This window comes from Vulpes vulpes, chromosome 12 (genome assembly GCF_048418805.1).
Source record: "Vulpes vulpes isolate BD-2025 chromosome 12, VulVul3, whole genome shotgun sequence".
NCBI lineage: Eukaryota > Metazoa > Chordata > Mammalia > Carnivora > Canidae > Vulpes > Vulpes vulpes.
Window position 1 is genome coordinate 45,339,103 of NC_132791.1, and position 16,292 is coordinate 45,355,394.

Here is a 16,292-nt window from a genome sequence, read left to right on the forward strand (position 1 = left end):
CCTATTAATTTGTGTCTGTGTTACACTGAAGAAAGGGAGAGGATAAGAGGGAAAGAAAGTGAGACAAAGTGAGTTTCTTTTCAAATATAACCTATACTGCATGTCACCACAAATTTAGGTTTCTTATGGAGAGACACATAAAGTGATTGAGGATAGTAAAAATACACTTGTTTCCTAAAGAACATTAAGTGCTTCAACAGAGCAAACCTGTCGTTCCCACTGAAGGGCATTTTGTAAGTATTATTAATTCGAGGCCAGCTCTATTTTCTTTCAAATAAATTTCATTTATACAAAATGAATGGAAAATAATAAGTGGGAAGGAGATCTAAAAACATAAAACTGAGTGACACTGTTATAATACCTAATAATAATTAAGAAAGAACTTATCTAAGAAGTCTGATTAAAATTTGGTTGTGTTATTGTTCTCCAGATTGTTGGCAAATGTGTCAGATGGATGTCCTCACTCACAGTAGGACACACCACAAGTTTATTAAAGTACACATTTGCAGTGAATCACTTTGAATTGAAAATACAACTTATTGTATTTGGCATATTTTCTCTTTTATGTGTAGGTGTATCACAGTAACTAGTAACAATTCAGTTGAAGGAAGCACCTGGCATTTTCAAAGTAGCTATACAAAAATCAGTTTTTAAAAAGCAAAGATATACCTCCAACAGCATAAAGGTAGAAGAAAATGTTCATTGAGCCAAAAATCTCTTGTATGTATTTTTTAAAGGGCTGATAAGTATAGACTACTCACATGTGATGATGACTGAACAAACTTATGCAGTCCTCTGGGATCGTTGTAGTCTCTTAGATGCTCCCTGTTGAGTCTCTATCTAGTACTCCATTAAGGCAACTAGAGATGAATTGAATAACTGTAGTAAACCTTTTCAGTTCACTTTCTGAAATACTACTGTGCTGACTTTTTTAAGCTACAGGCAATTTCTTAATAATGGACCCGGGAATTCATGTACTTTTTAATTTGGCCAAACCAGTGCAGAGAGGACCTAAAAGCCAGAGATGATGTGCTACAGGATTTCTTTATAAGAGTAGCATGTTGTGGAAGTAGAGAAAATGATTGTTACTCAGTACCTTGCTGCTCGGCCCTGCCCTCATCTCCTCCGGCTTTGATGTGAAGTGTGATCTATACTGGAAACAACCTTAGTCTTCTAGCAAGGACAGAAGCATAGTATATGGTGAGTGGAAGGTCGGAGACAGTCCCAGAAGAAAAGAACCAGTAGGAATACTATCCCTCATCTACTCCAGCACCAACAAAGAATGTTTCCAGGCATAAATAGGAAGTATGAATGGGAACTGTGTAGAAAGGATTGTTAGCAGAGTGCTGGCAACTACAAACAAGGGAATAGAAGTGCCTTCAGCCAAGAGATCTCTGTCTATAAGTACTTCTCACTTTTATGGGCAATTTTGCAAATATGGTCAAATAAAAAAAATATATATAAAGAATCTAATTTCCCACAGTGTATGTGGGAATATTAGATCCATTTATGGAGAGAGCCTGTTAAATTTCCTAAAAGTCCATGGAAAGGATAATGAATGTTGCCATTGAAGGGACATTGCTTATCTCATCAATAGCTTTACAAAATTAAAATGGAGGCCTAAGTTTATAGATAGTATCATCTAAGTAAGGGTAGACTCATTACATCAAATGGGTAATGGAAGAAAGTGGGCCAAATGAATAAAGAGGAAGAAAGGAGATTTAATAAAGAAAGAATAGAATAGGAAAAATTGTCCTAACATCCTAGCACATCTGCTCACTGGGGAAGCACTGTGTTGTGCCTTTTAGCTCAGGTAAGCAATCTGCTTGAGTTTGATTTGTTGAAACAGTCTATTTGCCTCCCAAGCTCAGTGATGTGACCGGCTGTCCTGAAAATTCCATCAGTTTACAAAGAAAATAGACTCAGGTGTTAATGTGAAATTCATAAAAATGTGACCATTTGCTTCAGCCAGTATAGATTCTCAGCAATGGCTACAAATTGCCTTAATTACTTGCCAATAGAATGAGAGCAGAAGGTAGGGTTTCTAACCAAATAACTTTTTGTGCTTTTTCCTCTTCTCTTGTCCACAAATAATCAAGGGCTTTCCTGGATAATGCCATAAAATGACCCTTTAGTAGGTGTTGCACAGTAAATGATATGATGTTCCTAAATTTTTGGATTTTAAACCTTTCAGTGTCTAAAATGTGCTTTTATATGCATCATACCTTTGGAAGTATAATCGTTTATCCACAAATATAAAATATGACATTCTTATTAATGGTATGCATAAGGAGGGAATTAACCATCCACACCTTCACTCCAAACAAATGACTTTCAATGAAATATAAAACCTCTGATTCATATATCAGCCCCTAGCACCTGAACTTGTTCATGAAAGCAAATTCACTTCCACTTCTGATGGATCTGTTGGGGGAGATAAAAATGCCAAACAAACATTTCCATTTGAAATTCAGTAGGTATTTCAGAAGGTAAAGGAAGCACAGCGTTTAGTTCACTAATTCTATAAAATCTACTTTTCTTTAAAAAAACTCGTGAATTAAAATCTATTTACTTTTACTTTTTAAGTATTTATTCTTGTTGAAGAACCTAGAATATAAGGAGGCAGACATTTTTCCCTCAATCCTACCCCATACCCCAAATGTATTGAAAATGCATTCCAAGTTTCATACATATACAGTATCTTGAAAGTTTAAATACTTCAAAGAAATATACCCTTCACTCTGGTACCACAGATATACTTATCACTGGGTCAGGAAAGGGAAATCAGATTTCTGTCCATTGTCTCTCCAGTAAGACACAAAGTAAATGCAGAGAAACCAGTTGTCTTCAGTAAGACCATCTTTGCAAGGTGTGGGATGTGAAAAAAACACTGCTTTAGCACATTTTCTAAATTTTGGATGACAACCTTATCCCTGTATTTGTGAAACACTGCATTCAAGCAGCTGAACAGGATGAGGAAGACTAGCATCTTCCCAAGAACAGGTGGTACCTCTGCTTATGTGTATTTCCATGAATGTGTTTTTAGCCAGGATACTGTCGGAGTCAGCAGTATTCAACTAAGTTGTATTTAGAACCTAAACTACTAAGCCTATTAAAAAATATATAGTTGGCAATAATTAGTCATCAGTTATTGGTATACTGGGTCAGTAAGAACTATTGTGAAACATGCAATTCAAATGCCATTATTTGTATCACCCATGACCTACAGAATTAGTGTACTAAGTATATAAGAAGGTATCATTTAGTTAGTAAGGTAGACTTATCACCTCAAATAGAAAATGAAATAAAATGAGCAAAGGAGAGAAGAGATATTGTAAAAGAATATGCTAGATTTATTAACTGCTAATGAATTTTTGCAAGTCTTTAAGTTCTGCAGAGAAAGAGAAAAATAATCACTTATTAAAAGATGATTTTAAAATAAACCTCTATTGGGGCACCTGGGTGGCTCAGTCAGTTAAGCATCTGCATTCAGTTCAGGTCTTGATCCCAGGATCCAGGGATCTGGTTCCTCATTTAGCTCCCTGCTCAGTAGGGAGTCTGCTCCTCCTTCTCCCTCCACCCCTCCCCTGGCTGTGCTCTCTCTCACCCACACTTTTTCCTCAAATGAATAAATAAAATCTTTTAAAAAAGAGAGACATAGAAAGACATAGAGAGAGAGAGAGAGAGAGGCAGAGACTTAGACAGAGGGAGAAGCAGGCTCCTCACAGGGAGCCCGACGTGGGACTCAATCCTGGGTCTCCAGGATCAGGCCCTTGGCCGAAGGCAATGCTAAACTGCTGAGCTACCCGGGCTGCCCAAATAAAATCTTTTTTAAAAATTAAAAAAATAAAAGAAACCTCTATTAATCTTCATGTATCTTTGTAGGCAGCAGTAGCTGGGTATGCATTAAGATGAGTTGATAGGTGAGTTACATGTTAAACATAAGTGAAATGTATCCATTACCCTAGGTTTGGAGGAAAGTTCTTTTTTTGTCTAAAAAATTTCCAAGTCTTCTTATAACCGTACCTCAAATAATTATTTTTCTTAATTACAAAAGCAACACATGTTTATTGGGGGGAATTGTGTAAAATAGAAAATAAGCATGTTAGCAATTGTTGTACATGGGTTGTGGCTACACAGGTGTTCATTTTAGTAAATATTTTGTATGTTTGAAAATTTTCATAGATTTGAAAAGGTGAAAAAAGCACTTTTAGAAAAGAAAAGGCAGGGGATCCCTGGGTGACTCAGCGGTTAAGCACCTGCCTTCAGCCCAGGGCGTAGTCCTGGAGTTCCAGGATCGAGTCCCAGGTCAGGCTCCCTGCATGGAGCCTGCTTGTGTCTCTGCCTATGTCTCTGCCTCTCTCTCTCATGAATAAATAAAAAAAATTAAAAATATTAAAAAGAAAGAAAGAAAAGAAGAGGCATATTTAAAATACAAGTAAAAGATTTCCTGTTACTACTCCAAATTTACCCTTCAGGAATAGTTACCATATACAGCCCCATGCCTATCCTTTTCAGATTTTTTTTCATATGTATATTACAGTTCTTCAATTGATAAAAACATGTAGTAGGGATATAGACAGACAAACAGGTGCATATACATAAAATTTCCTGTTTTAATATTTAACTCATAAACATAGACCTTTTCCCAAGTTAGCATTTAGGCTTTATCTCCTTCTTAGCAGCCAATGGTATTGATGTTATTCTTTTCTATGGACAACACAAAATGTATTGACTCATTCGTTATTAATGGAGGCTATTTTCCATATTTTACTCTTGCAGATAATACTGCAGTGAACAGTACTGAGCTCACATTTTTTCACATCTTTGTTGCTACCTTCAGATGTTAGACACCTGGAAATGCAAGTACAAGGTCCTAGGGTAGGCACATTCACCATTTTGATAGAGATTACCAATTACAGATTTTTTTTTTGAAATACTGTAAAAAGCTTTTACTTACAGTGTGGCAGCCTCTCTGAGCCTTGGCCTCTAGCATTGGATAGAATGACTAAAATAAATATAGTATCATCAAAAGTTGATGATATATCAGAAAACCAAAGAAGCTACTGATGTGTGTTCATATATCTACCTTATCCCAACAAAGCAAACTTAGAATTTCAGCATCTCAGAGAAATAAACTTGCTTTCTAGTACAAAGGTGTAAGGGAACATGTAGCTAATAGCATCATATAGTAAACCAGTCACCACCTTTCTCTGTGCCTATGAAATTCTTCCTCTCTACGGCCTTTTGGTTGCCTTGTCAGTTACCATCAGAAATGTTTTTTTTTTTCCTGTGAAATTCTTTCTTCTGTATTTGTCCCTCCATCTCACATCCCTCTCTCTGCCCACCCCCACCAAACACATACACACACACACACACACACACACACAAACACACACACCCCTTCAAACAAAAACAACAAAAAATTCTAGGATTTGTACTTGCACCTTTTAAGAAAAGAAATTTAAAAATTGATGATCAGATGTTACAGCATAAAAGCCTCATTTTCATTCTGAGGATGACCTTAATATGTTTTGCCCTAAAGCATACATGGATGCTAGGTGATTGATGGGCTGTGGGAAACAGTAACAAACTGGCAAAAACTTGTCGAATCAGAAATAGCAGTATCAGCAGCAGAAATGTCTGCACAGCAGCTGAATGGGCTTTAAAAGCTTTTGAGGCATCTCTTCTGATCCATTAGTGCTATTAATTGGATCAATGCTAACAAAATCCATTTTTTATATATACTTATCTTCACCTTTTATACTGTAAGAAACTTACATATATGATCTTGCTTAGGAACACCATCCGTGTTCTTTATATTTAAAACATCTTGGCTCATTGAATAGAAATAGTAAATCTCTGATATAAAGAAACATGGTTTGTTCAAATTCTGTATTCTGAGAAATCCTCCATAAAAAATGAGTCTTATTTATGCTCTCCAGTGCTTACCTGAAAGTGTGAAAGATTGGAACATCTTCCCTTAATGATGATCCTGGTCATGGATTAAGTCAAATTGTCATTATTGTTCTGCCAAGTACCAATTAGATCTTATAAATCAATGTTCTCTTTTGCCTTTAATTCATTATTCATTTGTGAAACAAATTTAAATATTTCATTCAGGGTATTCTAAATAGTGCATAAATTATATTAAAATCTGACCAATAGTTTATAAGCTAAGTTTCTCTCTGTGACTGTTAACTTAGTTAAATATATTTTTATCAGAGCAACATCGTTGATTTGATGAACAAATTATTTTCTCCCTGCTCCATGACCACAAATTGTTCTCTAGACTTTATCTCGCTTTTGTTTGGAAAGGAGAACCATGAAAAGAGTATTATTGAATCATCACACATATATCCTAACAGAAAAAAAATCATCTCGTAAATGTTCTACCACTATCAGTGACCTCAGCAGCTCTACTTAGCAAAATAATTATAAAGTGGTTATTGGCATTAAATGCAAGATGTTAACATTGCCAAAATAAAGCAAGTATTTGATAAACATTTCTCTGTAGATATTTGAAGATACTGTCGATTAGATTACTTAGTAAGAAAAAACAATATTTAGAAGGCAAAAACATTGTAAATTGCAGATTTTTTAAAAATCTGCCAAATACTACTACAGGTTTTGACATTTTGAATGTATACCTTTAGTGTATCTTTAGTTGCGTGTTTATGTAAACTCACAAAATGTTGACATGAGGCGACCGGTAAATCCAGGTATGTATAGGAGCGCCTCTTTCCCCGTCCCTACCACTGAACAGGCTTACCTTCAAATGAAGCTACTATTGACACATTTTCTCTAACTGAGGATGGTTTATGAGGATGGTTTATGATGGTTTATTATGAGCATAATAGCTCATCACATCTGTGTGTCAGAGCATAATACCCCAGACATTTTCACAGGCCCATACTTATGTACATGGCACCACTCTTCCTGAGCATTCAATGGTGTAAGAGGCAGTATGGCATAATGAAAAGTGGCCCAAATAAGAAGTGACAAGTTCTGGGATCAAATCCCCCATGTAGCCTTAGTTTTACTAATAGTGATGACCTTGATCCAGTCCTTTTCCCCTCTGGGCTTCTTTTTCCTGAATGATAAAATTAATGTGGAAAGGGAGGGGAAACGAACTTGCAGAGGGTATGTATGAGAGATGTATACATTGTCACTGCTCCCCCCCACCCCTAGACAACACTTGATGTCTAGTCTGTTTACTTGTGGATACAAGCATGGTGTCACTCTCCACCTGCTTGGATTTTAATTTACCAACAGAAGGAACATTTTGCTCTTTTAAAAAAGAGGCCGCAATTTTGTTAGCCATATGTGGCCTGCAAAGTTCTTTTCTTTGACTCCCACTGTATTTCAACAAAATTTTGAGGCAGCAGTGAAAACTGAGGAAATGTCACATCATACTCTGGGTTTGCAATTTCTACTAAAATCCTGAGAAATACTTATGTCTGATTCTGCAGTTCCACCTGGAAGAGATCTCCTAAAGCTGAATAGCATGGCCCGTATAGAAGGTCTCCATAATCTACTGCAGCCCCAAACATGACCCTGACATTGAGAATGAATGTCAGTTGCCATTCATCTCATGCTTATTTTTATTTTTAATATAATAGAGATTATTTTTGAGCTTCCTTGAAAATAGGGAAATGAAAGCCAGCCATAGAAGCCTGCCTGCTGCAAGGGAATGAGTATGAGCATGTCTGTTTGTGAAAGCCTTCACCATGCCCTGCCTGGTGTCTTTAATCATTTACCTTACCCACCTGCCTCCCTCAGCCCCTGAAGACTTTGCACCCTGGTTGAGAAGACCATAATCGCCATTCCAGAATTAAAACAGTAGAAAGATGCCAAAACTACTTAAGATTTTATTTACTAGGGAGGCCTGGGTGGCTCAGCTGTTTAGCAACTGCCTTCGGCCCAGGGCGTAATTCTGGAGTCCCAGGATCGAGTCCCACATCAGGCTCCCTGCATGGAGTCTGCTTCTCCCTCTGCCTCTGTCTCTGCCTCTCTCTTTGTGTCTCTCATGAATAAATAAAATCTTTAAAAAATATATTTTATTTACTAGATGGACTAATGTACAAAGTCATTTAACTTTTCTGGGCTTCAGAATCCTCCTGTATAAAACGGAAAGGCTGGACTAAGTAATCTCTAAGGCACCTCTCAGTTTAAATGCCTTTTAATTCTTAAAAGGAAGCTCTCGTGACATTACTATCATAAATATGTACCCTATTAAAAGTAGCCATCATGGTTTTTCCTCCAACTTAACTGAGGCAGAGTTCAGTGACTATACCCATCCATTTTTCATGTTGACAGTGTATATTGTAGATATCATAGCTTCAAAACAAAAGCACTGTTCAGATTCAACGTGTGTCTTTAAAATGCACTTATGTTGTCCATTTGTAGCTTTCAACTGATAAGGTCATGACCCTGGCAAGTCCTCGTCAGCTGTGAGCTGCAATTCAAGTTCTTTGATACTGATAATAGCTAAAGTGCTAAAGCTCACTAAATGGAGAATCAAAGCAGATTCAAGGTATTACTAAAAGAAAGCTGAGTGCGTTCTCATAAATCCTGATATAATTCTTGAATGGAAACAAATAAATGAGTTACAGGCCCCTCATCATAATTTCTGCTGGACTGACAGCCATTGCAGAGAAACTTTAAAAATATCAATGCCCGGTTCATACCCCCAGAGATTCTAATTAACTGGTCTGGTGTGCAGCCAGGAAAAAAAAAAAAAAAAAAAAAGGAGTGTTAAGGCACCTCAAATGATGCTAATGTAAAAATACTTGTCTAATAAAAATATTATTTGTATACTGTGAGCAATAGCCAGATTGCCCAGCCAAAATTGACAGTGATGTCAATTTCATAGTTTCCTTAGTGTCTACTTTTTCATTCAGAATCTAACATGCTTGATGATATCACATAAAATTGTTTCCAGGTTGGACAATGGAGAAGTTTGGGGAGAACTATTTAACAGTATTTTTTAGTAGCTCTTTGGTGATTATTTCCTGGTATGAGCTAGAGTTTCATGTTAGAGGAGTTTTATCCCAGATTTATTAAGTAGCATAACTTTTATGATGATGTTTGTTTCAAATTTGTGACATCGTACTTTTGCGCTAGCCAAAGAAAATAGTACTGAACTTAAATAATTCAAAAAGTTGATCATTCAACTGCATAGACTTTCTAGTTTATAGACAGTAAATTCTTCCTCCAGCTCGAAGAAAAAGGTACAATGTTTAGAACCCTTACATGAGAACTGTGTCCAAGAGAGCCTTCTCTGTTCCCTATGTTTAGAAGTCCTATCTACCAGAAGTAGAAATGAGAGTTATAAAGAAGAAGGTGACTCCAGAAGTTACCTAGCTCAGCAGTTTTATTTTACAGATAAAAAATTGAGATTCTTGATAACAAGTGATTTGTTCTTATTAGTAGATGGCAAAACCAGAAGGAGAACTCATATCCATACTCTAGTCTAGAATTCCTTCTCCTGTACCATCAGAATCCCACAAGTTCTCCTCCTCTGGAAACATCCATTCTGCCATTTTTACTTGTGCTAGAATTGTGATGCAACATGATACATATTGATTTGTCTTAAATAAGGATTCTTGAATGCTATGTTATCTTTGCATGTGATATATACATCCTGATTTAGAAGGTAATAAGTCAGTACAGGTTTACTTGGATCTCTGTATAATTAGCTTCCAAAGTAAATATGTTGATCACATCTTTGGTTGATTATTATGGTCTTGTACTGCTGTTATACTAATATTTTTCCCATCTCCAACTGGCTTTACTTTTTGCAGCTTTGAGCAGTAATTCAGTCCCCTACGCCTCCCTGATTGGCTCTGTGTCCTCCCTCTCTAGCCAAACCACCACTCAGTCCATATATGATAATAACTCTCTCCCACGATTCGCTCGAAAAGGTCTAAACATCTTTGTCTCTTTATTTTCTCTGTTAAAGCACTGTAATGGATGTCCACATCATTCCATTTCCATTTCCAGATAAGCCTTGAGTCTCTTGTGCCTTTGCATCTTCATTCTTGCCATTGAGGATGCCTCATCTGGATAAGATCCCTTTAATTGTTAGACCACTGTCACCCACCTACTCCCCCCACAGAATGTAAATTAGTTCAATCCTACGATCTGTATGAAAAATTTCAGAAATGGGCTTCAACATTTTTTGGTCCAAATACATAATTATATCTGCAACAAAGAGGCTCTTCTAAGCCAACTCATTTTTATGAGATCTTCCATCAAGATTTTAGTTGACTGGAAGCTATAAACACTAAGACACCACTTATCATAGCACTGTGCTAAATAATTGTCTGGAAGAAGCAAAATGGTTTTTTACTTAACTTACCAGAACCATTGGTAAGTTGGCATTTGAGATCATGGAACTTACTGTGTGGCTTTCAATAAATTGCACAATTTCTAAAATGTCCACAAAGTAAGCACATGTCGAGTTGACTTGATGGTCACCATTGCAGAGCCTAATACCTTCCAGAGAGTCCCAGGACAGCAGAATGTCAATAAGACTTCCAGTTTGAGCTCCTCCCCCATTCTTTTTCAGCTTCAGAAGCTGCCCTGGGAGGCATGCTAGTTCAAGTTTTTCTAGCCAGCTGGAATTTGTATACATAAGACTTGAGTCATCGATGCTCTCTCATGGTACTCTTAAAAAATTAATCACAAAGAAATAAAATGTAAATCACATGAAAAATGAGAAGACATTGGAAAGATACAGGAATCATCAAAATTAGTGGTGGATTATTTTTAACAGAATCTGTTAAATTAATATCACTTCAGCTGGCAGACTGAACTAAGACGTGCTATCCCTGTCACTGCTTTCTTTCTTTTTCCATCTTTCCCTCCTTATCCCTTCACCATCTGCTCACTCTCCTGCTTTCATTTCCCATTTGTGGACAAAGATGTTTACACCTGAAGTAGATTGTAGGTTCGCTAGGGGTTGAATAACGGGGATCTGGGGCAAATACTACAAAGCTGTTAGCATGGCCATTTCTAAATATCCAGGTGAAAGCTACAACCCCAACCTCTACAATCTGCTACTAGTGGAAACATTTTTGAAACTCAACATGGTGTCTAATTTTGTCATCAGTGATGATCATTTATGAACTGTGGTGCATGTCATTCTTTGTGTCCATGTTTGCATGTGAATGTCAGTCGCCTCCAGGTTTGTGAAATATTAAAGCGATCTTAATCAAGTCACACAATGTCTAGTGAATCCTGTAAAAATGTGCAGCATTTTTATCAGTCCTTAAAAAAAAGAAGTATATCAGACTATCCATTTCATTTTTTTTTAACAAATCCTTTCTATTTTATTTTATTTACATCATCATTTCCTTTGCAGGTTCAGATGATTCCGGTTACCCTGGTAACCTTCATTCTTCAAGTTAGTTTTCCTTGATTATGCATAAGTCACTTTATGTTTCCTATCAAGCTACTACTCTTTCCCTTTTAGGCCTTCCTCAGTGTCTGTTTTCTTAGTTCACTTTACACCATTTAATTCCACACAATTTCCATTTCACACAGTGCAGGAGAAGGAGTTTGAAATGACATAACAGTCATTACTCAAAGCAGAAGTTGACATCAAGCCTGACTCAGTTTTCTCCGCTAGCTAACTGCATTGATTTGTAGCACAATAACGCTTTCTTTCACACTAGGAGTGTTAGTTTGGGGATTATGCTTGGTGACTTTTCATTTGGCTACAAAATTCATCCTTCCAGAGCATGTCCTGCTTTGAGTAACCAAACTATCTGCCTGCTTCCTCACATTAAACATCTTTACTACTCACATATTTTCAGGCCATTTCTAACTATAGTATTCTCTATATTTTGGAATAGTCACCATCGTTTTCATTTGTTTTCAAATGTGTTTCTTCTTTCCTTTTAATAGGTATGGCTAGCCATCCTCCAATTCCTATCTTGGAACTTGCAGATCACATTGAAAGGTTGAAAGCAAATGACAACTTGAAGTTTTCCCAGGAATATGAGGTATTTCAGTGCATTTGTACTTGAAAGTAATTTGAAGAGTTATCCTCCTTTTAAGACCATATTCTTAAAAACAAACTTCATTCGTGTTTTCTTTTAGATATGACTCCGAATTGGATATAAAATTGATAGCAAAAAAAATTGATAGCAAATAGGCAACTAAAAAGTTTCTATACAATCAGTATAGTAGTTGCAGTTTTAGGATGTGTTGAATATATTATATTCAGTGTTACTTAATGAGGTTGATTTTTTTCTTTTCTGGTTTTATGTTCATAGGATATATTGAATTGATAAGCTTTCGTATACTAGATGGGTGCTAAATACACTAATTCATGGGCATAAACCCCCCTGAAAGAGAGAGGACAGAGAACAAATTGATTTCTCTGCATCCTTAGTTTCCTTGACCTGAAAACCCTTTGATTATGTACACAGACATGTATATGTGCGTGATTTTACCCTTTAGTCTTACAATAATGCTAGAGTTAATATTAAGATAGTAATATGTTCCTAGAAAGTTGCCTATTTTTGAAGCAATGATAAACTGAATAGTATCTTAAGTTCTGTGTGAATTCTTGATGAAAGTGAATGAGTATATTTGTATATTTATGTGTATTTGAATATTGTAGTATTTATCAAGCAGGAAGTTTTAAAATGGGGTATTTCTGGTATTCCCCAGCAATAGGGATTCATACTGAAACCAAGTCATGAATTGACAACTAAACCATCATTATTCTTTTAGACCAAGTTTGACTTAGCATAAGATTAAAAGGTACAACTAGAGTCTTGTTGTGCCAAAGAACAAACGGTTATTGGGTGCCTGAGAAGCCCAAATACTGCTGCAAAGAGTTGCTATTGATTTACTTAACAGAGAATCTTAAACACATCCCGGTTACCCCTCTTGTTTCTGTTGTATCAATTTTTTCCCTCGGGTTTTTATTTAAATTCCAGTTAGTTAACATACAGTGTAATAATTGGTTTCAGGTACAGAACTTAGTGACTCATCACTTATACACAATACCCAGCGCTCATCATAACCTGTTGTATCAACTTTAAATGAGGCTGTTGGACTAGATGATCTCTCAGTTTCTACCAGTTCTAACATTCTTAAAGGATTCTTTTTTAAGATTATTTATTTATTTGAGAGAGAGAGAGAAAGAGATCACGAGTGCACCAGGGCATGTGCACAAGTGGGGGGAGGTGCAACAGGAGAAAATCTTCAGGAAGAACCCCTGCTGAGCATGGAGCCCATCACGAGGCTCCATCTCAGGACCCATGAGATCATGACTTCAGCCGAAACCAAGCGTTGGACGCTCAACCCACTGAGCCACCCAGGTGTCCCCAGTTCTAATATTCTACCTTTTCAGTGAGAACTTTAAGAGGATCTCAATCTCAGGTGGCTAGATGGAGATCAAGTTATGTGAAGAAGCTCCACAAAAGAGAATCTCGAGCAATGGGGCCTGTGGCAGTCTGAATATGTGCATGGACTTTCTGAAGTCTTCAAATCGTCAATTTTTCATTATTTTAAATTACTATGCTGGCTAAGTAAAATGTATTGATAGCCCCATGACCTCTATCCTTGAGAGCCAGAGAGCCTTTTGATTCAATTTGAATATACAGCATCTTTGTCAATCAAATATTCCATAGAATTTTAAAGGAGATTTTATTTTTCTGATTGGCTACGCCATGTTTTTCTTCATTTAGAGGAACACTTGTAATTTTAGGAAACTCACATTGGATTGTGAATTGTGTTATTTTCTCAAATGGTCTGCTTCTTGTTCATTCTTTGTTCTTCTTCTTGGTTATAATGGCTATTTTTAAATTATGCAGTATTTTTAAAAACAGTTTCTGCAGGTTCTAGTTTGGGGCTTGAGGCTGAAAATTGAATTTTAACAAAGAAAACAATGCAGATGATAAATGCTACCTGCAGCAACATTAAACTCCTAGAAATCTTTTACCTTTCCAACCTGTTCTTTATTGTTAATCATGATTCTTCTTATTCTTTTGCTATGTGGTATTTTCTTCATGGCCCCATTTTAATACTTGATTTGAGATTATGAATGATATAATGAGTCACAAAAAATCAAAAATTGATAGCTCAACCTATAAGTCAGTAATTCACTCTCTGTCAGTATAGCTTTAAGCCATTGATGATATTTGCATCACTCAAGAAATCCGTTATATACATGAACTACAATAACCAGCCTTCTTTAAAAAGGAATTTCTTTAGAAATATTATACGTAAAGATACTGTAATGATACTCATTTAGCCTTTAGATCAGAAGTACTCCTTAAAAGTAGTTATGAACTGCATGCTGCCAATGTTCCCATTAAAAACTCCCCCAGTAGCCATTGACATGATAGCTCACACTGACTTTTCACCATTTATCATGACGATGGTCTGTGATTAAAGCTCCCTGGGCATGAATTGACTCTACTGTGCCTTAACAGCCATGAAGGAGATATTTAAGTGTTTTATTCATCTGTGATAATAGGATAAAGACCTCTATGTAATATTTTAGGCCACAGAGCAACACTTTGAAAAACAATTTCATTTTACTTGTTACCTTCCACATAAATTTAAATAGTTTTTTTTTACTAGTTTTTAGTGAAGAAAATGGAAGAAAGGCAAAGCACATTACCTTCAAACATCTAATTATTTTGGCATAATCACTGTGAATTAATGATTACTCAGACTTCTCAAGAGGCATGAAACTAAATTTGTTGCTCTAAGACTAAAGCAAAGGTTAAAGAAGTGGAGGCTGTTTGCACTGATTCTGAGGTCAGAATAGGAGGAAGTAGATTTAGATTGCCCAGCATTATTACGTCATGTGATGTGAGAACTTCTTTTATTATAAAGAAAATTGGGCTTAAACACTGGACTTAATAACAGCTGGAAGAAGGAACCCGAGAAATTAGTAGCAAGAGCAACTGCACCTTGAAAATATTTATAAGTATTTCTGGTTTTCATTCTGATATGGGACTGTAAAATTTTGCTAGAATTTAAGTAGCTAGAAGTTGAGGATGACATCCAAAATGCAAGGATTAAAGTTCTTCTAAAAGTTGGTATTTGTTACAGCCTTTGCATTAGCTAGTGAATCTATGGGCTAATTAAGAATATTATGTATATGTCTTACCAAATGAAGTCTTAGCTAATGCCTATGAATCTTTTGGAAGCCTAATTAAAACTTGAACTCCTGGTCCCAACAACAGAAATACTGGTTCAGTAGGTTAGCCATGATAACCAGGAATGTCTGTTTTACTTATTTTTCCCCAGTTTCCTTGAAATATTATTGACACTTAACATTGTTATTAGCTTGTGGTATACAACATAATAATTTGATACATGTGCGTATATTACATAATGATTACCACAATTAGTTTAGTTAACATCTATCCCCTTACATAATTACAAACTTTTCTTATAGGAACTTTTAAGATCTACCTTCTTAAGCAACTTTAAAATATAAAATATTGTTAATAATCATCATGTTATACATTACATTCCTAAGACTTATTTATCTTATAACCAGAAGTTTGTACCTTTTAACAACCTTTACCCTTTTACTGCTGCTGTCTATTCCACCCCAACCTCTGGCACCACTAATCTATTCTCTATCTCTGTAAGTTTGTTTTTTTAAGGTTCCACATATAAGTGAGATCATACAGTGCTTATCTGTCTCTGTTTAGCTTATTTCATTTCAAGGTCCACCCATGTTGTCACAAATGACAATATTTCCTTTTTTATGAATTAATAATATCATATTTTATATATTTTCTTGATCCATTAATCCATGAATGGACACCTAAGTTGTTTCCATGGCTTGGCTATTGTAAATAATGCTGCAGTGGATATGGGGATACAGATACCTCTTCAATTTACATTCTCATCAACAGTGCATGAGGGTTTTCTTTTCTCCACATCCTTGCCAGCATTTATTTTTTGCCTTTTTGATGTCAGTCATTCTAAAAGGTGTGAGGGGATACTTCATTGTACTTTGCATTTCCCTGATAATTAGTTATGTTGAGCACCTTTTCATTTACCTGTTGGCGATGTGTATGTCTTCTATGGAAAAATGTTCATTCAGATCCTTTGTCTATTTTTAATTGGCTTGGATTTTTTTAAATTTAGTTTTGCTTTTGTTTTTTGCTATTTTATGAGTTCTTTGTACATTTTGGGTAGTGGATTCTTATTAGAGATATAATTTGTAAATATTTTCTCCCAGGTAATGTCCATTTTAATAGAACAGTTCAGGTGATTTTGATGAAGGTGCTCTGAAGACCTTA

General features: G+C 36.0%; 1 protein-coding gene across 50 annotated transcripts in view; it reads left to right on the top strand.

The window, feature by feature from the left end:
* Positions 1–16,292, top strand: part of PTPRD (protein tyrosine phosphatase receptor type D) — a 2,173,792-nt gene that overhangs the window by 2,050,807 nt on the left and 106,693 nt on the right. For 32 of the 50 annotated variants that reach the window (XM_072728319.1, XM_072728317.1, XM_072728322.1 and 29 more), the window contains 2 exons: positions 11,369–11,410; positions 11,914–12,011. In XM_072728319.1, the coding sequence (XP_072584420.1) occupies positions 11,369–11,410; positions 11,914–12,011 (140 nt within the window). The remainder of the gene's footprint in view (positions 1–11,368; positions 11,411–11,913; positions 12,012–16,292) is intronic. The other 18 variants (XM_072728336.1, XM_072728342.1, XM_072728341.1 and 15 more) reach the window with 1 other exon arrangement.